Genomic DNA, 27,869 nt, shown 5'->3' with positions numbered 1-27,869 from the left:
TCCCATTTAAAACAATGCGAGGCAGATTCGGGAGGAATCTGCTCCAGATTCAGGGGTGCTATACACCCACAACGGTGCGGATACACAGCTTTTTTTTTTTTTTTTGCAGATTTTGCTGCAGTTTTTTGAGCCAAAGTCAAGAATGGCTACAGAGTCTATGAGAAATATAAAGGAAGTTCTTATACTTCTCCCTTCTGCTCAGTTCACTCCTGACTTTGGCTCAAAAAACTGCAACAAAATCTACAACCAAAGAAGCTGCGTTCCGCAATGTGGGGCCTCAGCCTTAGTACTGTAAATCTGATGACTAAGGTGTTCCTGCCCCAGCCTGAATAGATATCCAGCCCTCACCACCTACTGTCTGAAAACGTTGCAGGCAGAGTGGAAAATGTACAAAGTTGTTCCTTTGTCGGTGCCAATCGAGGCTCTGTTCCAAGTTATTCCACTTCTACTTCTTTCTGTTGTTTCACTGCAAAATTATTCTGGCGATTTTCAGTCTAATAATTACAAGGATATAAAATGTGCATGCCCTGCAAATTACTAGTTTACAGGGCATGTACCTACAATACAGCAATATGAATATTCGCCAAACTCCCTTAGATTAGCCTGGATTAGCCAACCGTCTAATGTGTATGAGGATGTCTGACAGCAGACATCAGGAGACGTCAACAGAGATAAGCCAGCAAGTGTACATGTGTATGGGGTGAGTCGGGAATAACAGCTCTTGGTCTTGACTACTGTAGCTAAGAATTATCCTAACTGTATGGCGACCTGAAATCTAGTTCATGCTGATTTATAATATATCATTGCAAAATTTATTTTGAAAAAAGAAAATTGGGAAAGCAAATTTTGTAGGTTTAAGAAATATATCATGTGAAGATAAAATCAGTTTTGAATGACACAATTGACATTTAATTTCTGCAAAGTGAATTCTGCCAACAATTTGTAAAACAAGGTGCATAGCACCGATACTGATGCCAAAATCTTACAGGGGAACAAATATATAAGCTGTCGTCTTGTCTTCATAGGCAGTTACTTAGCTCATGTGCACATCCCCGTGTTTCAATATAACTTCTGTCTTTGGAAAGAACATTTACACTATCCATTTTATGAAGAATTGAAAAATGGAACAAAACACTTACAGGACATAAAGAATGCAACCTACGAAGCCTAAGAATAGCCTGTATTCAGTGAATAATATTGTGTTCTGTACAGCGAATCCTTCTGGAAGATGCTTCTCAAGGTATCAAAAATTCTCATTAAAATAGGAATATTACATATCTGAAGCATATGTAATGTGTCATCCAATTTACTGAGTCTAAGACTGCACAATTGTCTTTCCTAACATGTCTGTTTTAGTAAATACTTGTATTCCTCATAAATTTCTGGAGCAACTCTCATAACTCTACATAGTGTGTTTCTACAAGTTCTAAATAAATTGACAACTTGATGTTATGGTTTGGAGTTTGTCTCTTTCACAGTCTCACACTCCAATCAGGCAAGGAAAATGCGTTGTTTGCAGTTCCAGTATAGACATGAGCAGAAGCATAGAGCTGGAGTTCTAACCAGCCTGTAACAGTTAATTCTTACAGGTTGCGTCACACTATTGTGTCCAAGTGAAGCTTTCAAAGAGGAATCCTATGAGAGAAACTGGTACGACACCAGCTGGAAGCAGGACCAGACCAAGTACTCGGCTGAAGGTTTGTAAACTGTATAGGGTCAGCTATGCCAAGGGTAGACGCAAGGGAGAAAGCCACTCCTGTATCCAGTACCACACCATTGAGAAGATAGATTTTATTGATAAGAGACTGTACCTCCATTTTTTTGTATGAGTCTTTTCCACCATACTGGAAAGTCAAGTAAAGAATACTGTATGTTAAGTCTGTTTTACTGCAACACTGCTTTATTTCCACCTAATGTCAGTGGCACCTTAACGTCCATCAAGCAGGAATCAGCCTTTAGGTTATGCCATGGGAGAAAGACTATTACACCAACATATACAATGTAATGCCCACACCACAGCACCTTCCTAGAGCCTGTGGGAGGTTTAGTTGGAGAGCCACCATGACTAGATTGTGACATAAAGCCAGTGGTCACCTTGGGGCATACTACCGTCATCACCACAACTACCCTGTAGCCCACCTCTGAAAGTGTTGCACGTATATTTTCTAAAATAGAAATGTAATAAAATTTTACAGGTCCCATTTAAAGGGTTTTGGATGGGAAATGGAACTTTAAATTAATGCTATATTTGCTGCCTTTTTTCTGTTTTCCAGGGGTGCAAATCACGTTGATGGTCTATCCTAAGAATCAGTGCCGTAGCTACTTCCATAGACACCATTGCAGCCTGCAACCTTATGGGGCTCAGTCAGCCCCTGCTACTTTTTTTTAAAAAAAATAGGCAGTTCCCTGTTATAGTAACCTCTGTAAGTAATGGTCCTATTTACTCACCAATCCTTGTTCCTGGTCACGGCCACCTCCACTTCCCCTTCTGCCCTTGAGGGTTCCCTGTGCACCTTCAGTGCCATGATATGGGATACACAAGCGTAGGAAGGGAACAAGTCAAAAGCTTGCTATGGAGCCCATTCTTTGCTAGTTATACCCCTACTAAGAATGCATTGCCCTCACTATATAATCCAGGAAAATCCCTGGGAAAGCCATACAAATACTATTTTGATTCAGATTGGACAACAATAAAGTAGATATCCCATCCCAGACCATTTTCTGACACATAGATCACCCTGAATGCAACACAATTATTAAAAATGTTTCACATCTCAGGTGATTCATTTGCTAGAAAATGGTTTGGGACTTGCTTGCTGTCTTTGGCCTTCATTTGAAAATGGCTGGTTTGAGATGTAAAGGACTGTTGCATTCATAGTGCTGCCTGGCAATTCAATAGAATTAATGGGCAGCTTCTTCTACATATGAATGTGTATTAAACTTCTTAGTATAAAGGACTTGAGCTATAAAACTACAACCATAAGGTACTGTAGAGGGTAAAAAAAAAAAAAGTAATATTCATCTCTGATTTCCTACAAGAGCGCAACAGTTCTGACCGTAAAACTGCAGCTGGATCTCATTAAAAGAAAATTCACAGGTGTAGCTCAGGACAGGAGAATCTGTACATCTGCACAACAATAGTTCACTGGCAATAGTAGCTTTAATGTTATGAAACACTGGTGCTGCTATACTGGAATGTTGTTTTATTACTTAATGTATCATAATGTCAATCTCCCATCTGTTTTACTGTTCTGAAACGCGAATAAAATGACAGAACAGAAAGTGCTAAATGTAACCAGCAGATTGGTATCGCAGCATTGCAAAATGCTTCCAGCTCCACAGTGTTACTGTAATATGTCTAGAGTATTGAAAGGCGGCAGCAATATATTGCACAGTATCTGCAATCATTCATGTTTAGTAGAGATGAGCGAACACTAAAATGTTCGAGGTTCGAAATTCGATTCGAACAGCCGCTCACTGTTCGAGTGTTCGAATGGGTTTCGAACCCCATTATAGTCTATGGGGAACATAAACTCGTTAAGGGGGAAACCCAAATTCGTGTCTGGAGGGTCACCAAGTCCACTATGACACCCCAGGAAATGATACCAACACCCTGGAATGACACTGAGACAGCAGGGGAAGCATGTCTGGGGACATAAAAGTCACTTTATTTCATGGAAATCCCTGTCAGTTTGCGATTTTCGCAAGCTAACTTTTCCCCATAGAAATGCATTGGCCAGTGCTGATTGGCCAGAGTACGGAACTCGACCAATCAGCGCTGGCTCTGCTGGAGGAGGCGGAGTCTAAGATCGCTCCACACCAGTCTCCATTCAGGTCCGACCTTAGACTCCGCCTCCTCCGGCAGAGCCAGCGCTGATTGGCCGAAGGCTGGCCAATGCATTCCTATGCGAATGCAGACTTAGCAGTGCTGAGTCAGTTTTGCTCAACTACACATCTGATGCACACTCGGCACTGCTACATCAGATGTAGCAATCTGATGTAGCAGAGCCGAGGGTGCACTAGAACCCCTGTGCAAACTCAGTTCACGCTAATAGAATGCATTGGCCAGCGCTGATTGGCCAATGCATTCTATTAGCCCGATGAAGTAGAGCTGAATGTGTGTGCTAAGCACACACATTCAGCACTGCTTCATCAAGCCAATACAATGCATTAGCCAGTGCTGATTGGCCAGAGTACGGAATTCGGCCAATCAGCGCTGGCCAATGAATTCTATTAGCCCGATGAAGTAGAGCTGAATGTGTGTGCTAAGCACACACATTCAGCACTGCTTCATCAAGCCAATACAATGCATTAGCCAGTGCTGATTGGCCAGAGTACGGAATTCGGCCAATCAGCGCTGGCTCTGCTGGAGGAGGCGGAGTCTAAGATCGCTCCACACCAGTCTCCATTCAGGTCCGACCTTAGACTCCGCCTCCTCCGGCAGAGCCAGCGCTGATTGGCCGAAGGCTGGCCAATGCATTCCTATGCGAATGCAGACTTAGCAGTGCTGAGTCAGTTTTGCTCAACTACACATCTGATGCACACTCGGCACTGCTACATCAGATGTAGCAATCTGATGTAGCAGAGCCGAGGGTGCACTAGAACCCCTGTGCAAACTCAGTTCACGCTAATAGAATGCATTGGCCAGCGCTGATTGGCCAATGCATTCTATTAGCCCGATGAAGTAGAGCTGAATGTGTGTGCTAAGCACACACATTCAGCACTGCTTCATCAAGCCAATACAATGCATTAGCCAGTGCTGATTGGCCAGAGTACGGAATTCGGCCAATCAGCGCTGGCCAATGCATTCTATTAGCCCGATGAAGTAGAGCTGAATGTGTGTGCTAAGCACACACATTCAGCACTGCTTCATCAAGCCAATACAATGCATTAGCCAGTGCTGATTGGCCAGAGTACGGAATTCGGCCAATCAGCGCTGGCTCTGCTGGAGGAGGCGGAGTCTAAGGTCGGACCTGAATGGAGACTGGTGTGGAGCGATCTTAGACTCCGCCTCCTCCAGCAGAGCCAGCGCTGATTGGCCGAATTCCGTACTCTGGCCAATCAGCACTGGCTAATGCATTGTATTGGCGTGATGAAGCAGTGCTGAATGTGTGTGCTTAGCACACACATTCAGCTCTACTTCATCGGGCTAATAGAATGCATTGGCCAGCGCTGATTGGCCGAATTCCGTACTCTGGCCAATCAGTGCTGGCCAATGCATTCTATTAGCTTGATGAAGCAGAGTGTGCACAAGGGTTCAAGCGCACCCTCGGCTCTGATGTAGCAGAGCCGAGGCTGCACAAGGGTTCAAGCGCACCCTCGGCTCTGATGTAGGAGAGCCGAGGGTGCACTTGAACCCTTGTGCACCCTCAGCTCTGCTACATCAGAGCCGAGGGTGCGCTTGAACCCTTGTGCACACTCTGCTTCATCAAGCTAATAGAATGCATTGGCCAGCGCTGATTGGCCAATGTATTCTATTAGCCTGATGAAGTAGAGCTGAATGTGTGTGCTAAGCACACACATTCAGCTCTACTTCATCGGGCTAATAGAATGCATTGGCCAGCGCTGATTGGCCAGAGTACGGAACTCGACCAATCAGCGCTGGCTCTGCTGGAGGAGGCGGAGTCTAAGATCGCTCCACACCAGTCTCCATTCAGGTCCGACCTTAGACTCCGCCTCCTCCAGCAGAGCCAGCGCTGATTGGCCGAATTCCGTACTCTGGCCAATCAGCACTGGCTAATGCATTGTATTGGCGTGATGAAGCAGTGCTGAATGTGTGTGCTTAGCACACACATTCAGCTCTACTTCATCGGGCTAATAGAATGCATTGGCCAATCAGCGCTGGCCAATGCATTCTATTAGCGTGAACTGAGTTTGCACAGGGGTTCTAGTGCACCCTCGGCTCTGCTACATCAGATTGCTACATCTGATGTAGCAGTGCCGAGTGTGCATCAGATGTGTAGTTGAGCAAAACTGACTCAGCACTGCTAAGTCTCTGCATTCGCATAGGAATGCATTGGCCAGCCTTCGGCCAATCAGCGCTGGCTCTGCCGGAGGAGGCGGAGTCTAAGGTCGGACCTGAATGGAGACTGGTGTGGAGCGATCTTAGACTCCGCCTCCTCCAGCAGAGCCAGCGCTGATTGGTCGAGTTCCGTACTCTGGCCAATCAGCGCTGGCCAATGCATTCTATTAGCCCGATGAAGTAGAGCTGAATGTGTGTGCTTAGCACACACATTCAGCTCTACTTCATCAGGCTAATAGAATACATTGGCCAATCAGCGCTGGCCAATGCATTCTATTAGCTTGATGAAGCAGAGTGTGCACAAGGGTTCAAGCGCACCCTCGGCTCTGATGTAGCAGAGCTGAGGGTGCACAAGGGTTCAAGTGCACCCTCGGCTCTCCTACATCAGAGCCGAGGGTGCGCTTGAACCCTTGTGCAGCCTCGGCTCTGCTACATCAGAGCCGAGGGTGCGCTTGAACCCTTGTGCACACTCTGCTTCATCAAGCTAATAGAATGCATTGGCCAGCACTGATTGGCCAGAGTACGGAATTCGGCCAATCAGCGCTGGCCAATGCATCCCTATGGGAAAAAGTTTATCTCACAAAAATCACAATTACACACCCGATAGAGCTCCAAAAAGTTATTTTTAATAACATTCCCCCCTAAATAAAGGTTATCCCTAGCTATCCCTGCCTGTACAGCTATCCCTGTCTCATAGTCACAAAGTTCACATTCTCATATGACCCGGATTTGAAATCCACTATTCGTCTAAAATGGAGGTCACCTGATTTCGGCAGCCAATGACTTTTTCCAATTTTTTTCAATGCCCCCAGTGTCGTAGTTCCTGTCCCACCTCCCCTGCGCTGTTATTGGTGCAAAAAAGGCGCCAGGGAAGGTGGGAGGGGAATCGAATTTTGGCGCACTTTACCACGTGGTGTTCGATTCGATTCGAACATGGCGAACACCCTGATATCCGATCGAACATGTGTTCGATAGAACACTGTTCGCTCATCTCTAATGTTTAGTATTGCTGTTTTTATGATCTTTTTGTCATTTGCCATTGAGAGATGTACATTAAAGGGGTTATATTAAAGAGCTCAGCCAAAAAATTTTTATCGCCTATCACAGGACTGCTGATGAATGTATTATTGTTGGGGTCTGATCAATGATATATCCAGCAATCACAACAATGGTGGTCCGAGCGTGTGTTCTAGAGGAGTAAGACTAAAACTGAACTTCTAAGGACAATCATTTTGGAGACTTCCTGAACCACACACCTTTGGCCGCCAATAAAATGTGTATGCCTTTAAGTCATGTAAAACTGAGCTTTAAGTTGTATGGTGTCATACTATAGACTTCAATAGGTTATTACTGTACCCTAAGGAATCACTAAGAAATCAATTGGAAAATGGCTGTCGGGAAGGCATGCCCTTTTCATTAAAGAGAAAGTTATAGTGCTGTATGGAGTAGCTCATGGTGGAAAAAGGAGTATTTATGGAGCCTGGGATCTCCACATTCTTCTGCTATGAACATGTAGAATTCTGCTTTATAGGTTACGGAGTATAGTTGCTGTAAACATGAAGGGTGATGACATGAGGCTAAAAAACATGTCCATGTGTGTTTATCAAATTTTTAAATAAAAATAATAGGTAACAGTCACCTTATGTCTCTCGTATATCACAGTGGTTGCTGTACAGTGCTGGGGACCAGTGTTCAAATCCATCCAAGAACATCATCTGCATGGAGTTTGTGTGTTTTAATGGGTTTGAATACCTCGCTCCACAGGAATGCATGTTAGCGGCCAGCGCTTAACCCCTTGGTGTTTGACCGCTACCATGCATTCCTATGGGAGCGAGGTATTCAAAACTAGAGTTTCGAATACTATTGGATCATCTCTAGTTTCCACATGCCAACAATATGCAGATGGAAAAATTGGTTTCCCATCAAAGCAACTAGGTGTTGGGGATGAGCACCTGTATAGCAGCCACTAACTCCACAACACTCCTTGCACATTACAAATTATTGTCAGTATCATCATCTTTAATAGCTGTATCAGTTTAAGGGTTAAAACAAGGTATCCCTTGATAAAACCGTGCAACTATTAACTTGAAAAGTTAACTTGAAAACAATGTCCGGCATGTGCACATTGGCTTTGACCTCATGTAGTCAGTAGGATGTGTTCCAACTTCCTACCTTTAGGCTTTGGCCTAGAAAAAATAACTATACACACAGATACATTACATCCCTTATGTATAGTTTTGTATCATAACAGCGTAGGTTAATGATCTGCAAATCTCCAGCATAAGACATTGACAAGTGATTATCTGCAAAACTTCACAGGTGCAGCAATTAGTATAATCGAGGTATTAAAGCTGGTATTAGGTTGAAAGTAAAACAAAAAAAGAGAAATTTGCATTTGGAATGGAATCTTGTAGAAAGTCATTAAGCTAAATCTAAAATGTCATTTGCAACTTGAAAGCTGAAAACTGAATGTTTAAGCAAGATGCATACTAGACAACAACATCAAACACAAGGAAAGGAGAAATGGAAGTTCTATAAGATAAGGAAATAGACCAGAGAATCAACTGCTGAGTCCTTATGTCCTTGACTAAGATTATTAGCAGAAAAAATATTCAAGATATATATATAAGTTTTCATTATGAAGTCTTTTTAATCCCCTCCCAACATCCGCCATACTAGTACGGTGGATATTGGGTGTTTAAACACGGTGGCCGCTCGGTAGCCGGGCAGCCGCCATAGCCACCGGGTGTCTGCTGTTTCATACAACAGACATCCAGCACTAATGCCCACGATTGGTCCCTGCACCAATCGCGGGAATTAACCCCTCTGGCGCCTTGGTCAAAGCTGACCGAAACGCCATTTTCCCAGTGGTGCATGGGCGCCACCATTTTCTGGTGGTCATGGCACCCGGAGCAAGCTCTAGGGCTTGGATGCTGTTGGCATGACAGCGGGGAGCCTTGTTAAGGCTCCCCAGCCTGTCATTCAATGAATTCTATTGCAAGCTACACTGTAAGTATTTGGAACCCATGCAAATGAAGATATCTGCGGTCGTGGTGTACGTCACGCCTTCCGCCGTTAGGCTGTATTCACACAGAGCAATGCCAGGCGTTTTTTGTGTGTTTTTTGCACATAGCGCCGCGTTAACGCCGCGTAGCACCGTGTTAACACCGCGTATACGCCGCGTTAACGCCGGGCAACGCCACTGCAAAATAGCGCCGCGTTAACGCGGTGTATACACGGCGTTAACGCGGCGCTATGTGCAAAAAGCACACAAAAAACGCCTGGCGTTACTCTGTGTGAATACAGCCATAAACAGGAAACAGCATTGGCATTAGCGCATTGGCATTAGTCATATGCAATATGCCACAAAGTGCAGTTGTCCGATTTTGAGAAAGGGGTAATTGTGGGGTACCACAGAAATGGTCGATCCTTAAGGGACATAGCAAGCAAACTGAGGTACCCAAAATCGACAGTGGCCTATGTGATTATGAAGTGGAAGGTGAATGGTGACTGTCGAAATGTGCCCCGAGTCGGCAGACCCCCGAAACTGAGAGATAGAGACCGACGAGTGCTGGTCAGAGAAACCGCACCCAACCGATGGCTCACATACAACAGGAGTTTCACCAGGCATCCGGGAGTATTGCGTCGATCAATACCATCCATAAGGAAGCATCTGCTGGGTTCTACCAACTATTGTATAGGAATAAATGTGTTTTTTCTATTCTACCACAGGGGTCCAAATACTTATTGTTAGACAGTTTACTCTATGTAGCCTACAATAGAATAGGTTTTTTTTTTTTTGCAAAGCATTAGCATTAGTGATCAGGGTTTTCAAGACCCTTAGGGGGTCTAATAATATATTCTGCTATATATTGTAAAGCAAGTATGATGCCATACAAAGATTACATTATCACATAGAGTGGTGGTTTGCGTGCCTCAGTGCAACCTCCTACACATGGAAGTGCATTAGGCCTAACTTAGACAAAACTCTCTGAGAATCATCTAAAACACGAAATCCGCTGTTTGAGACAGCCAATATCATTATTATATTATTGCCCAAATTCATATTTTATCCATTAAAACTCGTATTCAATGAAATATGAACCAATCTGCAGAGCTGGAAGCAAGTTAATAATGGGCATTAGATTGTCACATTAAAGTGAAATTGTACAATGATGAACAATTAACTTTATTTCTGAATTCCTTTCCTTCTGTATGTTATGTGCATCACCTGTCACCATAACATAGTAGCATATGAAGGGTAAATGTGACTCACAGGTGACTGGAACAATGAACAAGCCCTGCCAATTCAGGTTTATTGTAAAACTGGACAAAACAGTTCAATATTTAGAATGAAAGGGAGTCTGTCAGATTAATCATACCTAATAAAGCAATTATGGCAGCGGTCAGGGGACAGAAACACATGTAGAAACATACCTTTGTGGACTTTGATAGAATTAGGCTTTCCCTCTAGATGTTGATGGATGGCGCCAGGGATTCTGTGCTGCACACAATAGAGTCGCACAACACTGGAGCTTTCAGTCAACACCACAGGGAAAGTGTTGTATGTGGTTCAGTGAGAAGAGTCGGAGCACGTGCCTGGCTTAGGACTGCCTGCTGCACTACACTGATTTGTACAGGTCCACAAAGGTATGTACAGTGTACATGTGCCAACACTCAATTTATACATATACATAGGTACAGGGTGGTTCATACGTATGGATACACCCAGATGGAATGGAAGTGCTTGCTGATATCACCTTACCATTTGTGGCATATTAGCACATGGGAGGGGCAAACATTTAAAGCCAGGTGACGCCTATGGCAGCCATCTGCAAAGCCGCCATTGTGGGAAGGGGGTCATGTGGCACATCAAACACCTGGAGATTTGCACAAGAAAAACAATGGTGTGCTCATTTTTAACATAGCTTTATTCATTATTGAGTTATTGACACATTTGTGACATGTCAATAAGGTGATATCAACAACCACTTCCATTTTATTTGGGTGTATCCATACTTATGGGCCATGCTGTATATTGGTGAGGACTAGAGATGAGCGAACAGTAAAATGTCCAAGGTTCGATATTCGTTTCGACCACTCAAATTGAATATCGAACCCTATTATAGTCTATGAGGGGAAAATGCTCGTTTCAGGGGTAGGCAACGTTCAATCAAATTATACTTACCAAGTCCACGAGTGAGGGTCGGGCTGGATCCTCCGTGCAGTCTTCTCCGTGCAGCGTCCCCGCGGCATCTTCCGGCTCTGAATTCACTCTGCCAGGCATCGGGCCTGGGCAGAGCCGACTGCGCATGCCTGCACTACAAGCGGACATGCGCAGTCAGCTCTGCCCAGGCCCGATGCCTGGTAGAGTGAATGAAGAGCCGGAAGATGCCACGGGGAAACTGCACGGAGAAGACTTCTAAAGGTAGTAGAAGAACCAGCGTTGATTGGCCGACTGTATAGCATTCGGCCAATCAATGCTGGTTCTGCATCAAACTTTTACATTCGAACAGTGAGTGGTACTCGATCGAGTACGAGTATTTCGAATACCGTAGTATTCGATCGAATACCTACTCGATCGAGTACTACTCGCTCATCTCTAGTGAGGACTAACACCTCACCAATATACATAGCTTGAATGAAGTCTGCAGCCTATTCATGGAATACCAAGCACAGAACTATACAGTCTCCATAAACAGCTAATATTATAATCTAATATTTATCAATTATTCTAAGGATAGGTCAACATTATCGTGTTGTAATGATCCAGGTTAGTTACAAGTTTCAAAAACTTTTAGGTTCAGAATCCACTGTGGCGTCCGCTCACCTCTCCTGGACTCTGCCACAACAACATGTTTCACACCATCTTCTGGAAATTTCTGCCCTGCTGGGTGAGGTTAGCGGCCCTAGGTCACCCCTGGGACTTGTAATTGGGCCTCAGTGGTTACAGGGGGCGTATTAATGTTATGTTCCTTGCTGAATGGAGGCCACTCATGATACCAAGGAGGCTGTACGATGCTGGGATAGAAAACTCCCCTATAGAGGAGCCCCAGAGAGGTGAAGGATCAGTATAAGCTGTTTATTATTTTTCAACACCAACTTGGGTCTACGATTATTATTCTCTGTTTGAAGAGACCATAGACTATTATAATCTTCTTGGAGCAAACCAAGGCTTGCACTTTAAGTCCTACAATTGCTTGAGTTCTTGAGGATAAGACCTTATACACTAGTACTAGAATTGTAGGAAACAGGCTTTACTAATTCAGTGTGATGTAGTCTGAGGATTTCACTGTTTATGTGCCCATTTTCAATATCAGAGATCAGTGTTTCTCTATGCGTTGGGAATCTATTAGCTTGTTCTTTTCTTTAGACTTGAATACCCATGTTTTATGCATTTTGACACCTTTGTGACTATTAACTTTTTTACGTTATTTGCAATTTTCTGACTTAATTTAAAATGAACAGAATGAAGTATGTAAGTATAAATGGCCATCTTGTTCAGCAGAAAGTAATAAAGAAAAGTAATGCTGTAAAAATCTCCATAATAAATTGTTCCAGTCATTCACAAAGGGGAAAACGTATATTTGTATTGCTATATCGATGGCTCTTTTAATTAAGCATCTGCCAGCATTGCAAAGAATCAAATTATATTTGCAGGTCTGGTCCATTATATTTACATTTAAACTTTTCCAGGAGAAATTGCAGTGACAGGCAAGGGCAGCCAGCAAGAACGGTAATTTTATTTCACAAATGGAGATGGGAGGACTCGGTTCAGCTAACTACACTGTTATAGACGTTCTGCTTTATACCTCATGTTTAAAGGACAATTCATTATTCCTTTTTATGTGGCTGCTTCCATGTTAGACAAAAATAATTCCGTTAAACCCGAGATTGTTTATATGATAAAGGGACCAGTGTGACAGTAACAACAGCAACCATTTGGAAATGTAGGTTAGTCTATTTGATAATGACTTTGAGGCAGGGGCCCACATGGGAAATATCGTGGTGTTTTACAGTAAATGTAAAGTGGATGGGATATTTGCGAATCCCATGCCCACTTTTCAGTAAAAACCGCAGCGGCAATTTCCAACACTGGCATGGCTTTGAAAATCGCAGCATGTGAATTATATCTACGTAAATGCTGGTTGTTTCTCCATAAATATAATTGTAACAGAAAGTCCGTGGAGGAAAACTCTGCAAACTGTCTGTTTAAAGTGCTGTGGGAAGAACCGCAATGCATTCCCACCGCATTTTTTCCCGCAGCACTTTGTAGCTGTGAATCGCCCTATTGGGGTCTAGCCTACATTAGACTTAGTTTCACTTGAAAAGTCAAGAAGAAATTATATTGCACTTTTTAAAATTAGATATATTACAGAAGTTTTTCCTTCCTTATCCTTCCTCTTGACTCGATATATCCCGACATGAGATCATCAGCTTTGAGAAAAAACAGGGGTTTGTGGTTTTTCAGCCTTTTGAATAATTTGAGTCCTTCAAAAAATTTGCTGAATGGTAAGGGTGAGCTGTACCTTGTGAAATAGGGTATCCATTGCTAGTCTTAAATTTTAAAGAAATCACAGAACATGGGATGAAATCTACTTCAAATTCCTGCCCAGTTTGAACATCTCTTTGTACTGGTGTTAAATAAATAGTCCTTCCTCCCAACCACGGTCAGGCTACATAATGTACATCAGACCAAGCGAAGATCACTCCACACAGAGAACTAAATGATCCAGAGTCTGTCTTTTTTCTTAGTTACTATGACTCCTAATATCTTTTCTATCTGCTTTCTTGAATTATATTACTGTATTATCTATGCTGCTGTAACACACAATTTCCCCATGGTGGGACTATTAAAGGAGTATCTTATGTTATTTTATCTTGTCTCATCTCATGGATATGCAAAAAGTGGATAAGGCTTTGTTTACATGACAGTAATGACCATCACACGCTGCATTTAAAGACAATTGATTTCAATATGGCTATTCACACAATCGTTTTTTTTTTTACTTTTTCCAGTGCAGTCAAAAAATAGGATATGTCCTGTTTTTTCAAGTTTTCACAGACCTTCATAAACTTTGTCCATGAATACAAGTGCCCCAAGATGCAAATTGGCAGTTTTCCACAGCCATTTTTTTTTTTTTTTTTTTTTTTTATCACGGTAGAGTATAGCCTAAACCATACAAATATTTTTAGCCATGCTGTGGCTTGCACTTTTTCTAAATAAATTCGCTTAAAACCGACTGCCAAGGACGGAGTCAGGCTTTATTGAACAAATACAGAAAAGCTTTTCTGGTAAGTAAAAGTACAATAAAACAATAAAAGGCTGACAGAATCTACAATAGTACCAAATCATTGCAGAATTTTTCATTTTGTGAAGAGAGCATCAAAGTCATGGTCATATATTTAAATCCCTCCCAGCGAATAGTTAAACTCTGGATTTACTGCTATAGGCAGCACAGCCCATAAAGATCACAATATGTGCTCCTCCATTTGAAGGTTATCTGCTTTGCAGGAGTTATGTCTGCTTTCTACAATCCCAACTCTTTATCCTATAACTCCTTGGTAAAGTGTGAACTGTAGTATATAAAAGAACCTGATAGGTCTGAGGTGTATGCCATTTAAGACCCCAGCTGAAAATGCAATTACTGGAAACCAAATTAAAATGTACAATATATATTAAGGCATCACTAGTATATTAGGAAAACATAGAGGTTGAATCCGGTGTATACGGCATGGAATGTTAAGAAGCTGGAGTACTGGGGAGCCAGATGTGACTACAGCTGGATCCAGTGGCATAACTAGGAATCGTGGGGCCCTTTGTGAACTTTTGACATGCACCCCCCTCCCCAACTGCCCCTATAACCCCCAAAGACCCTGACTGACTTCTGACCCCTGAATATAATAATTGGAGACACAGGGAAAGATACAAACATAAAAAAGAATGTTACTTACCTCTCCTGGGTTCTGGCACACTCCAGCTAATGTCGGCCATCTTCAATGATGGAAGAGACGTCACTTGAGCCGGGGCTTGAATCGTGACACATAAGGATGCAAGCCCTGGCCCACATGACATCTGTGACGTCACCAAGTAGGCCTGAAGACTTCCAGAGCCAGGAGAGTTAGGTAAGAGTGTTTTATTTTATGTTCCCTCACCTCCCCTGACCCTCCGATCATTATACTCGGGGGTCTGAAAAGTTTCTCCAACAGGTAATGGACTATTAAAAAAAAAAACTCACAGCAGCAGCGGCTGCCGCCAGGCTTTTAATGGCCCAGGGCCTGTGGCAGCCACTACCGCAGCTGCCCCGATAGTTATATCCCTGGCTGGACCTCTTTTTTTTTTACTGTCCTTGCATTCCTGATCATCTTAATGAATGTTGTGTATACAACTATGGAAGCCATCAAAATGCAGCTCTACTACCAGACCATCACGTGACAGCCGTGGGCCAGAATCTGCATGAACTGTTGGATCATAGAGGACCCAGGTCAACTCTGCAGTTAGTGATAGCAGATCAGTTACAGGGAAATCAGCAGAAAAAAATATAAGTAAAGATTAAATTCCGCCCTGTTATGACCTATTGGGGAGACATGATATCACAGGTTCAAATCCCACCCCCGACGACACAACAATAAGAGTCAATTACATAAAAATGACTGTAATAAAGAGGAAACACTATTTTAAAAAAATTGGTACTATTTTGTGTTATTGAAAAAATAAAAAAATTTGAAAAATAAACCTTTCCCCTCCTTTTCTGTGTATATTTTCCCGGATATAAAAATGAAGAAAAAAACATGGAAAAAAAAACATGATAAAAATAAAGCCCTGTATATTGGAAAAAAATACTCAAAAGTTGTATATTGAAATAACGTTTTAAAAAAAGTTATAGTTCTCACAAAGAAAGAAAAAACTGAAATTGTGTCTGGTCCTGAAGGAAGGAAAACAGGCTGGACCTAAGATGGTTATGAATAAGCCGTTCTAGGGTATCCAAATTGGATTTTCACATAGATATCATATCAAACTCTGTCCAGCAAGGACAGCTGCTCTCTACAAGTATCATAAATACACGAGTACAAGCTGACCCGAATATATGCCTCTAATTTTACAAAAAACTGGGAAAACTTGTTGACTCGAGTATAAGCCTAGGGGGGAAATGCATCAGCAACTGGAAAATTTCAAAAATTAAAATGGTTGGAGTTTTTGGGTGCAGTAGATGCTGGGTGCTGGGGAAGGGGAGGGGGTGTTTTGGTTGTTTGTCTGCCTCTTCCCTGAGCTTGAGGACTGAGTTTCCCCCCCCCAGACTTGGAATTCAGCCTAGCTGAACATAGGGTATCTGCAATGCTCCTATAAACCTCTTCCCAACGGAACAGAAGCACTGCAGATACCCTATATTCAGAAGACCGGGCACTTTCAGACACAGGGATACCTAATGTGTATGTGTTTCACAGTCATTTTCTACTTTTATATGTATTCTAGGGAAAGGAGGGATTTGGAACTTTTATTTACTTTATTTTATTATTATATTTTTTTCACTATTTTATGGGCGGTTCTTTACATTACTGTTGCAGCTGGTCATAGACCCACCCCCCCCCTCAAAAAAAATAAAAAAATTCAAATATATATATATATATATAATTTTTTTTGCTTTACTCGAGTATAAGCCGAGGGGGGCTTTTTCAGCACAAAAACTGTGCTGAAAAATTCGGCTTATACTCGAGTATATATGGTGATCTTGTTCTGGTGATCAGATACATCCCTGTATTGCATGGACAGCCATTAAAATGAACGGCTGCCAAGTAATTGTACGTTATGTCCACTGTAGAGAAAGTGTCTGGTTGGTTGACGGTTCGGCTGGCAAAATCAGTTCTATGCCAGGAGCAGGACCTGAGGCAATTCGCTCTTATGATACAACCACTTAAAGGATTCTCACGTATTACTGTGACAGATATTCTGCTGGCATAAATGCAGTATGCATAACCACCATTCACACTATAAATCTCGTATCTTGGCTATCGTAACACCAGGGAATAGACTTCTAGTCTTCTACAAGACATACTGTACATTACTGCCATTGTTTCTAATCTAGTTCCTAATCTTTTGTCAGATACAATAACACTCTTTCTACAAATAACGATCTTCAACTAAGGTCTTTATTTCCCATCATATACATCCCTTTACTAATGGGTGATATATGGGAGATGAAATCAATAAATAAATAAGAGGCTGCCCCGATTACCAGCATCACTGAACAGTACGGTGATGTTTTTATGATCCCAGACCCATTCACTTCATTCTGCTCATAATTTCCATCCAAATTGTTTATATCTTTCTCAGTCTCGAAAGTCCTTTGAGGACAGATATGTGTGAACAGAGACTTGTCAGACCAGCAGTAATATTTTGCTATTTTTCTTATAACCACTCAGCCTTATTGAAGACTATTTTGTTCCATTTGGCCAGACATATCCTTTAATAACGTAAGTGTAATAGTTCCATTTAACAAGTAACAAAAGACTTTGCCTTCTTCTCATAGCGATAAGATTGTTAAATTGGAAGAAGTGTCTCCAAAGCCAAAGCCTGGGAAGAAGAATAAGCAGAACATTGCATTGCATGAACAGCAATGCCTCAGATGGGATATGCAGAATCATTTATTCATAACCAGTCCTGTGAAATACGGCTGCACTTAGATCTGGGCACATGGCGTCCTCTTTGTGTTTAACACACATATACATTAGAGAACAGTAAAAATTCCTTCTGTTGCAGCTGAGGAGTATAAGAGAGATCTGTGCTTGTGCTGAAAGATTTGTTCCTGGATATGCTTTCTGGCAATGCGAGATAATATATTTCAAGTTGTCATTTCTAATTAAGCCAGCAAATTTACATGACACAATCTCAGAGATGCCAATGCAGTGCATGTACTATGACTCATTCTATAGCATCCGCTACACTTTTATGAAACCCTTAAATTTATAAGTATAAAATATAGAAATCCCTGATAGATATCATACATTACCTATTTTATATCCATCTGCAATGACATGGCAATCACAATTCTACGGGTTGTCACTAAGCACAGTCAAAAAACTTGTTGTCAGACATGTTAGCTGTCGGGAGCGTACCCACCAGGGTAGCAGCGGTAGCGGCTGCCACAGGGCCTGGTACATTATGGGGCGACAGCCACTACCGCTGTGTTTTTTTCAAAAAATAGGCCGTTACCTGCTGGAGTAACTCCAGCAGGTAACGTGCACTAATTATTTACCGATCCTGGCTCCTGCTCACGGCCACCATCACTTCCCCTTCTGTGGAGGTGGCTGTGAGCAGGATCCGGGAATGGTAAGTGAGGCAATGGCCTCTACAAACACTATTATACTCTGGGGGGGTCATTTCAGACCCCGCGAGTATAATGATCAGAAGCCCAGGGGAGGTGAGGGAACATAAACGATGTTACTTATCTCTCCTGGCTCTGGCAAGCTTCAGGCCTATTTGTGTGATGTCTCTGAAGTCACATGGGCTGGGCTTATGTAATTATGCGCCGCAGCGCAGGCACAGCTCAAGTGATGTCCCGTACATCATTGAAGATAGCCGACATCAGTGGGGAGTGCATCGGACCCCAGGGAGAGGTAAGTAACTGTGTTTTTTATGGTGCTATCCTCCCCTGGATCTCTGACTATTATACTCTGGGGTCAGAAAAGACCCCAGAGTATTATAATTGTTCATGGGTGTCCACAATGGCCATAATACTGTGTGCAAGGAGCACTATGGGGCAAAAGTTCGCCACTGTTAGCTAGAGGTATATGTCTTTATGGTCTCTGCCTTGTAACAAAGACGTTTGTGGTGTATATATATATATATATATATATATATATATATATATATATATATATGGTCCATTAATGCCCATGACCTGTATGTTTGTACTGTAATACTGTTAATATATATTACGATACTATGATTTTAATTTCTACTGCTGAGAAGAGATGGATTACCTTCTCGAGATTTGCTTTGTGTTTGGGTTCACAGCTCCCTGGTTCTTTTTATTTTAACCAAGTTCAGTATAAACCACACTATAAACTGACTTCTTAAAACATACTGTAGAATAGTCTTAGAGCTCCTAGAAACCTATCCATCTAAATTCTAAGGCAAACACTGCCGAAGTTATGTCAAAGTGAAAAGTAATATTATTATACTTTGGAGACTCTTCAAACTCATCTCCCGTTAGCTCTTTGGGCCTCCTTGTGGCATCCGGCGCTCTCCTGGTGACGTCTGGTGCTATCCTGTAACGTCATCAGTTTAGGCGTCACAGCTGAGGACCACCAGAGGTCACATGGACATGCCCAGGCCATGGCTGAAGCCCAATCACAGGCCTCAGAGCTGAGTCCATGACATCACAGAAGAGCACCGGATCTTACCAATGCACTATACTAAAATCTGGCATTCAGGATCAGTACAAGATAAATATGGCTACACCGACTATTGGCAATATCATGTAATTCATTTTGTAGACTAATTCTGCAAACTGTAATATGATGTCTGGGAGATATAATTAAGTTTTGCTCACTTTTGTAATTTATACCGGTACTTTAAATTATATCTGATCTCTGGATAAACTACATGGGCCAAATAGCATTTATCCATACTCAAAATGTCTCTGTGGCTTCAGCAAAAAGCATAGCTTATGTCACTGGTCCAGTAAACCATATAACGGTCTATAAAACCCCTGACTAACTTCCCCATACTGTAATGGCTGGTGTTTTTCATCCAGCATGATGCACTTTTCCAGCAGAGTGACAAGTGACTAGGCAGAGCATACGAGGACACATATTAGATTCATCAAAGTAATGAAATACTCTCTGAAAATATGTTTTCATGTATTATTGCAAAATTCAAGGCAGCCAGAAGAGTTTTATTAAAGGACTGGAAGATTAAAGATACATAATTTACATAGTTTGTACTACAGCATTTTCCTTCATGAATTTCTCTATATGCCGTATACTGAAATACATTTCCCTGGCAACATTTTTTAGTATACATTTTCTATGCCTGGCTGCCAATCGGTTCTTAAATTACAGACCAGCTTTCTTTTTACTCTTCTTCATCTCTTTTTGGTCAATTCTAATCTATTTTACTTACTTTTTGAGTTTCTCATAAGAGTTCAGTTACATTATAAAGTCAGGGTAGGGAACAAGATCAATCTTTTTACAATTCACATTATTATGAAGTTTTTAGATGTCTTCATTAATTTTTGTTCTGTTCGCAGTATAAATGGTGCCATATCCTTGAGGTTATAAACAGGGGCAGAAAGTTTGCTATATATCTCCATTGCTACCTGTTGATGTATAACAGTTGCACTATATGTTATCTAAATCATGTTCTATCCCTGGAAGTACCCTTTATTAATACATGATTTGTCTATCCATACCTGTATCTACTGCGATACAGTCAACGTATAGCGATAATATCAGTGTATGTAAGTTGGGGCCCCACTTGAACACGTTCACCCCTCTGTGCTCAATCCCGACTTTCAGCTTTTATTTGGAGGTATCTACATTAAAATTAGATGAAGGGCAGTGGCGTAACTACCGCTATAGCAGCGGAGGCGGCTGCTACAGGGCCTGGGACATTAGGGGCCCGGTGACAGCCGCTACTGCTGCTATCATTATACTCGGGGGTCTTTGCAGACCCCCGAGTATAATGATTGGCAGACCGGGAGAGGTAAGGGAACATGAAAAACATGTTACTTACCTCTCCATGATCCTGCCTGACGTCCTTTCTGACGTCTCTGACGTCACATGAACCCGGCCTGCGTCTCGGGTTATGTGACGTCAGACGTCATTAAACAAGAATGGCAGAGGAAAGGCAGTGAAGACCGCGTAGGAGCCGGAGACAGGTAAGTAACAGTACTTTTTTATGTTTTTCTCCCCCCTGGGTCTCCTATTATTATACTCTGGGGTCTGAAAAGACCCCAGAGTATAATAATTGTTTATGGGTGTCCACTATGGGGGATAATACTGTGTGCACGGGACACTATGGGGGATAATACTGTGTGCAGGGGCCACTATGGGGGACAATATTGTGTGCAGGGGCCACTATGGGGGATAATACTGTGTGCAGGGGCCACTATGGGGGATAATACTGTGTGCAGGGGCCACTATGGGGCATAATACTGTGTGCAGGGGCCACTATGGGGGATAATACTGTGTTAAGGGGCCACTATGGGGGATAATACTGTGTGCAGGGGCCACTATGGGGCATAATACTGTGTGCAGGGGCCACTATGGGGGATAATACTGTGTTAAGGGGCCACTATGGGGCATAATACTGTGTGCAGGGGCCACTATGGGGGATAATACTGTGTGCAGGGGCCACTATGGGGGATAATACTGTGTGCAGGGGCCACTATGGGGGATAATACTGTGTGCAGGGGCCACTATGGGGGATAATACTGTGTGCAGGGGCCACTATGGGGCATAATACTGTGTGCAGGGGCCACTATGGGGGATAATACTGTGTTAAGGGGCCACTATGGGGCATAATACTGTGTTAAGGGGCCACTATGGGGCATAATACTGTGTGCAGGGGCCCTATGGGGGATAATACTGTGTGCAGGGGCCACTATGGTGGATAATACTGTGTGCAGGGGCCACTAAGGGGCATAATACTGTGTGGAGGGGCCACTATGAAGCATAATAGAACGCGCAGAAATGCGTAGGAGGGGGTCGGTCGAGGTCTTCGACACCGGTGTCGGTCGGGGGGGGGGGGAAGGGCATGTCAAAAGTACGCCACGGGGCCCCGCCATTCCTAGTTGAAGGGTTTAGGAGTTTCAGTTTCTTATCATGTGCCACTCTGTTTTTAAAGGGACCAAAAGTGGGCACTTGTGGGCAATTCCTCCATTATGTCATTCTCAATTAAGCAGATAAAACACCTGGAGTTGGTGTGAGATGTGGTGCTTGCATTTGGAAGATTTTGCTGTGAAGAAAACCTGCGGTTAAAGGAGTCATCCTTAAGCTGCAAAAACAGAGGAAACCCATCTGAGATTTGCTACAATATTAGGAGTGGCAAAATCTAAAGTTTGGTATATCCTGACAAAGAAAGAAAGCTCTGGTGAACTCATCAATGCAAAAGACCTGAACGTCCGCAGAAGATAACAATGATGGATGATCGCAGAATAATTTCCACGGTGAGGAGAAACCCCTTCACAACAGCCTACCAAAAAACAACACTCTCCAAGATGTAGGAATATTAATATCCAAATCTACCATAAAGAGAAGACTGCATGAAATACAGGGAGTTCACTGCATGGTATAAGCCACTCATAAGCCTCAAGAATAAGAAGGCTAGATTGGACTGTACTAAAAAGATATCTAAGGGTCCATTCACACAGAGTAACATGCCGCGTGACCTGGCACATATACGGCGTGTGAGATTTTGAGCGCCGTAAAAGCTCCCATTGATTTGAATAGGAGCCTGGATCGTATACCCGATGCTATTTTGCGGCCGTGATTTTGTGGCCGCAAAATCACAGCCGCAAAATAACGTGGCGTATACGATCCAGGCTCCAATGTGAATGGACCCTAAAAAAGCCAGCACAGATCTGGAAGAACATCCTCTGGACAGATGAAACCAAATTCAATCTCTACTAGAATGATGGAAAGAAAAAAAGTATGGAGACAGTGTGGTACAGTTCATAATCCAAAGCATTCCACATCATCTGTTAAACATGGCAGAGGCGGTGTGATGGCTTGGGTATACATGGCCGCCAGTGGCACTAGGTCACTAGTGTTTATTGATGATGTGACACAGGATAGAAGCAGCCGGATGAACTCTGAGATATTCAGAGACACACTATGTGCCCAAATCCAGCTGAATTGATTGGTCAGCGTTTGATAATACAGATGGACAATGATCCAAAACATAAAGCCAAAGCAACCCAGGAGTTTATTAAAGCAAAGAAGTGAAATATTCTTGAATGACCAAGTCAGTCGCCTGTTCTCAACTCAAACAGCAACTGAAAACCGCTGCAGTAAAGGCCTGGCAGAACATTAAAAAGAAGGAAACACGGCAGTGTCTGGTGATGTCCGTGAGTTCAGGACTTCAGATAGTCATTGCCAACAAAGGGTTTTCCACCAAGTATTAGAAATTAGCATTTTTTTGCAATTATTTAATTTGTCCAATTACTTTTGAATCCCTGAAATGAAGAGATTGTGTTTATCTATAGGGCTTAGTGCCTCACATGTTTATGCAATCATTTTGTTCAACCCACTGAATTAAAACCATCCGCTTGAACTCTGTCATGGCTTCACATGGGTGAAATGGTTATATAGGTGTTGATTATATCAATCTCCACGGATGTGCCCTGTGATCACAGAGATGTAAGCACTAGATTACAGGATCACCAAGGGGTTCACTGTTTCTAATGTATATATTTATGAATATGTGCCAATGTATCATTTTAATTTGGACTTTTTTTCTTCTTAAGGCCACTTCTAATGGAGAGACAGGTTACACAAGTGGAGCTATGACATCATTATGCAATGGTTCCATAGAACTAGCCTATTAAGAATTGTCACTGTATTCTGTAACTGCTCTGTTATAAATAAAGAATTGATTAAAAAAAAAAAAAATGATGACATCACAACTGCTTAGAACCCAGAATGACACGCTGATGATGTCACAATCAGCTCCTGCCTGTAAAACAGGAGAAGGACCTGACCACATTCTCTTTTCTCTTGTGTATCGTGAATGCTAGTTGTGTTGCAAAACTCTGCTAGAAAGCTACACGCGCGAGAATTCGAACGCCCTTTACTGGAGAACACGGTAAGTTTCAACCTATACTATTGATACATCTCAGTGATCAGAAGACAGTGATGGGATTGGGGGGGGGGTCCAAATGCTGAACAACTAAAAGTTTTAGGGTATCTAGCTGGGGTGGGGATACTGGAACCAGTAGTCTTAGGGTCCATTCACACAGAGTAAACGCGCGCTCATTTTGGCAAAATACATGTGTAAAAATAAGACTCCTATTAACTTCAAAGACATTTTTTACACGTGTAAAAAAATGTGCCAAAAAACGCAATGTGTTTTTTCATGTGTTTTTTTTACACATGTAAAAAATGTCATTGAAGTCAACGGGAGTCTTATTTTTACACGTGTATTCTTTTACACGTGTATTTTGGCAAAATGAGCGCGCGTTTACTCCATGTGAAAGGACCCTAATATTGACTGAATGGCCACAGATTTCTGAGCGCTGCTGTGTGGTCATCTCCTGCAGCTCAGGGCCATGATATGAATAATGGCATAGGTACAAATATATCATAAGGTAGTGAAATTCATAGGACCTGGTAGCTTCAGGAATCCTTTGGGAAGACAGCTCCATCAAAAACTGTAACATAAAGCAACGCCTTCTGATTTTCCGATAGCCCAGGTTATGTCGTGGTTCTGCTCTGGACTATCAGAATCTGCATTATGTGAAATAAACTAGATTAATAGGAATGAAATGTCGTCTAATCTTTTTCCATGTTGTGTCTCTCTAGTATTTATAGACTCAGGCCTGTAAATATGGCATCTCTCCATGATGGCGAACCAACAACTCCATTACTGATGGAGAATGTGGATGAGGAAAAACAAATTGGCACTCATTCACCTCAAATGGATGAAGAAAAAGGCTATTGCTCTGAACCGCAGGACACTCATGCGCTGACTGGAGTCTCCTACATGCGCTCCGTCATCACCGTAGCGATTATGTCCTTCGTAAGCCTTATTCATTACATTGAACGCTTCAGCGCCTCAGGTATGTGGGGGAGGGGTAAACGGTATTACTTCTGGTGGTGAGATTTATCAGGCCCATAGCAATGTGGTGTCTAGAATAGGTCACCCCTGGCCTGGGATTCTTACCAAATGTAATGATCTTTGTGCCTGTTTACTGTGCCCACCTATTAGCACAGATCAGTCATAGTGTATAATGATTGTCCTCTCTCTTTCCATGTGACAGGGGTGCTACCGGACCTTCAAAAAGCCTTCAATATGAGCGACAGTGTATCCGGCTTGTTACATACAGGTATATTTTACCATAGAATCATATTCTGTATATCCCTTGGAAACCGCCATTGTCAGGACTAAACCAATATTCCAGAGTTGTCGGTCAATCTATTCACGGAATTCTTATGACATCACAGAAGAATAAGAATGTGAATATGGATCCCTATTGGTGTAGTTCAGAAAATGGCTGCCTGAAAATCTTTCTTGTTATCTGGACAGGAGGGATTAAATACAGGAGTTAATGTAGTAACAATGTCCTTAAGCAATAACTTGTTCCGCTGACACATTGTCCTGACACTTCTTCTCCTTCTCTCCCCTTTAGTATTCATCGCCAGCTATATGCTGTTTGGTCCGGTCTTTGGCTACATGGGCGACCGCTGGAATAGGAAATACATAATGTGCGCAGGAACCTTATTCTGGTCCATTATGACCCTGAGCATCTCATTCGTTCCCAATCAGGTAAAGATATAAATCTCAGCTACTATATCTCTCTATGACAAGATATACTTGCCATGCAGACAAAAAAAAAAAAAAAATTCACAAAAATTTACTAAATTCTTTTTCTGTCCCATTTTAATTTTCATTTTTTACAGTATTTCCTGCTCCTCCTGGCAATGAGAGCATTGGTAGGGGTCGGAGAGGCAAGTTTCTCCACCGTTGCCCCCTCCGTTATTGCTGACCTCTTTGTGGCAGACCAGCGTAGTCGCATGTTTTCAATTTTCTACCTGACTATACCTGTAGGCTGGTGAGTATCCTGTGTAAATATACAGACTTTGTGGAGAACTTATGACCAGACGATCTAGAAATTATAACGACTTCATTTCTCTTACAGTGGCCTTGGATACATTATCGGCTCCAAAGTAGTCAGTGCAGCAGGTGGTGACTGGCACTGGGCCTTCCGGGTAAGTAAAAGACTATAATCTATTTCCTAAACTTGTCTCTGGTTACTTCCACTTTGTGATGATCCCACTATGTATATCCCATATCTATCTATCTATCTATCTATCTATCTATCTATCTATCTATCTATCTATCTATCTATCTATGTAACATACGATGTCTTCTTCCTCCACCACGCAGGTTACCCCTGGTCTGGGCGTCATTGCTGTCCTGCTACTACTTATCTTTGTGAAAGAACCGCCAAGAGGAGCCGCAGACGGGAAGAACAAAAACAAATCCGTCAGCTCCAATAACTGGATTTCGGATGTGAAGAAACTATTCAAAAAGTAGGTGTTTTCTGTGTAGTGGATGTCGGCAGCGATCCTCCTTGTGTTTTTTATGATTATTAAATCCTTCTTTTTTTCCCTCTCTACAGTCGGAGTTTCTTGTTTTCCACTCTCGGATGTGCGACTGTAGCGTTTGTAGCCGGCGCCATAGGTCTCTGGGCTCCTTCTTTTTTGACACGTGCACGAAGCCTCTTACTAGAGAAGGAGCCTTGTCAGACTGGAACGTGCACCTATAATGACAGGTATGCAGTTCTTCTTCCGGCGCTGTGGAATGACTTCTGTTTAGTGTCTTCCTTGAAGATACATTAGATGAAGCTTTCATCATACTGCGCCTTATTAAACAAGGTTGTCTTGCAATTTCTTGAATCTTCTTTACTAACCTTTATAAACACTTTTCTTTGCAGTCTGATATTTGGCGTGCTTACAGTCATCTCCGGCATCCTGGGAGTTCTAGCAGGGGTGGAGATCAGCAAAAAATATAGAAAAAACAATCCCCGTGCAGACCCGTTGGTCTGTGCGTGTGGCCTGCTATGCTCCGCCCCTTTCCTGTTCTTGGCCCTGGTTCTGGCAGACATTAGTCTTGTGGCCACTTATGTAAGTACCTGAGGTATAGATTGTTGTCATCCACTTATTGGATTCTGGATCTGTGTATTCCTTTGTACAGTATACTGGCTGTGGACAGGTGTAGTTTTGTACTTACACGTTCCAGCACTTGTATTGTGGCCTATATTAATTCCCCAAATGTTTCACTTCTGCAGGTCTTCATATTCATTGGAGAGACATTCCTCACATTCAACTGGGCCCTTGTGGCAGAAATCCTCCTGGTGAGTTCTAACAAGCCATGAAATGATATTTTAGCCGTTCTTCTGTCTTCCCTCCGTTACCCATCAGATGCTCCTTCCTGGTAGATTGGGAGGTTTACTTTTTATGTTTTTAATATTTTGTCATTATACTATGCGGTCACTTTCTACAATGGCTCTTGTTTTGGTTTCAATGATTCCCTTCGGCCTACTCACAATATTCTTTTATTTCAGTCAGTGGTTCCTCCTACAAGAAGAGCTACAGCAGGGGCTGTGCAAGTTACTGTGGCCCACTTGCTGGGCGATGTCGGGAGCCCCTACCTCATTGGATTTGTAAGTAGTTGTTACATATTATTTCCTGAATGTTGTATATACACATCACTTTTACCTCACTGGTTCTCTGTGTAAGTATGAGGCCCAGGAATGCAGAAATGCAGCTATTTTTATTGCAGATTTTGCTGCTTTTTTTTTTTTTTTTTTTGCCAAAGCCAAGACTGGCAATGAAAGGAATTGGAAATATATAGGAAGTAATTGTACTTTGTACTTTTGCTCAATCCACTCCTGGCTTTGTGTTTCTGTAATGTGCGCCTTATCCTAAAGCTGAGTTTTTCTACCTCCCTCCATGTTTACAGTGAGCACTCACAAAGTACACATATAGTACATGTACAGCATTGAAACAACAGTATACACACAGCATCTGTACAGCCCACATACAACACCCACACAGAATATACACACATAGAAATTATATTGAAACAAACTAGTTGTAACTTGCAAGTCTGACAGTAGAA

General features: G+C 42.4%; 2 protein-coding genes across 3 annotated transcripts in view; one reads left to right on the top strand and one right to left on the bottom strand.

The window, feature by feature from the left end:
* The window catches only part of CLSTN2 (calsyntenin 2), a 722,481-nt gene that overhangs the window by 211,266 nt on the left and 483,346 nt on the right, over positions 1–27,869 (bottom strand). The gene's annotated exons all lie outside the window — the stretch shown is intronic.
* LOC142196914 (protein spinster homolog 1-like) overlaps positions 24,418–27,869 on the top strand; it is a 28,405-nt gene continuing 24,953 nt past the window's right edge. Inside the window, exons 1-10 of the mRNA XM_075266894.1 lie at positions 24,418–24,804; positions 25,006–25,071; positions 25,375–25,511; positions 25,646–25,797; positions 25,885–25,954; positions 26,133–26,278; positions 26,368–26,520; positions 26,683–26,872; positions 27,037–27,102; positions 27,313–27,411. Of these exons, the coding sequence (XP_075122995.1) occupies positions 24,531–24,804; positions 25,006–25,071; positions 25,375–25,511; positions 25,646–25,797; positions 25,885–25,954; positions 26,133–26,278; positions 26,368–26,520; positions 26,683–26,872; positions 27,037–27,102; positions 27,313–27,411 (1,353 nt within the window). The 5' untranslated portion in view covers positions 24,418–24,530. The remainder of the gene's footprint in view (positions 24,805–25,005; positions 25,072–25,374; positions 25,512–25,645; positions 25,798–25,884; positions 25,955–26,132; positions 26,279–26,367; positions 26,521–26,682; positions 26,873–27,036; positions 27,103–27,312; positions 27,412–27,869) is intronic.

This window comes from Leptodactylus fuscus, chromosome 3 (assembly GCF_031893055.1).
Source record: "Leptodactylus fuscus isolate aLepFus1 chromosome 3, aLepFus1.hap2, whole genome shotgun sequence".
In the NCBI taxonomy this organism is placed as follows: Eukaryota; Metazoa; Chordata; class Amphibia; order Anura; family Leptodactylidae; genus Leptodactylus; species Leptodactylus fuscus.
Note: the sequence above shows the minus strand (reverse complement) of the source record. Positions and strands in the feature narration are given on the sequence as shown.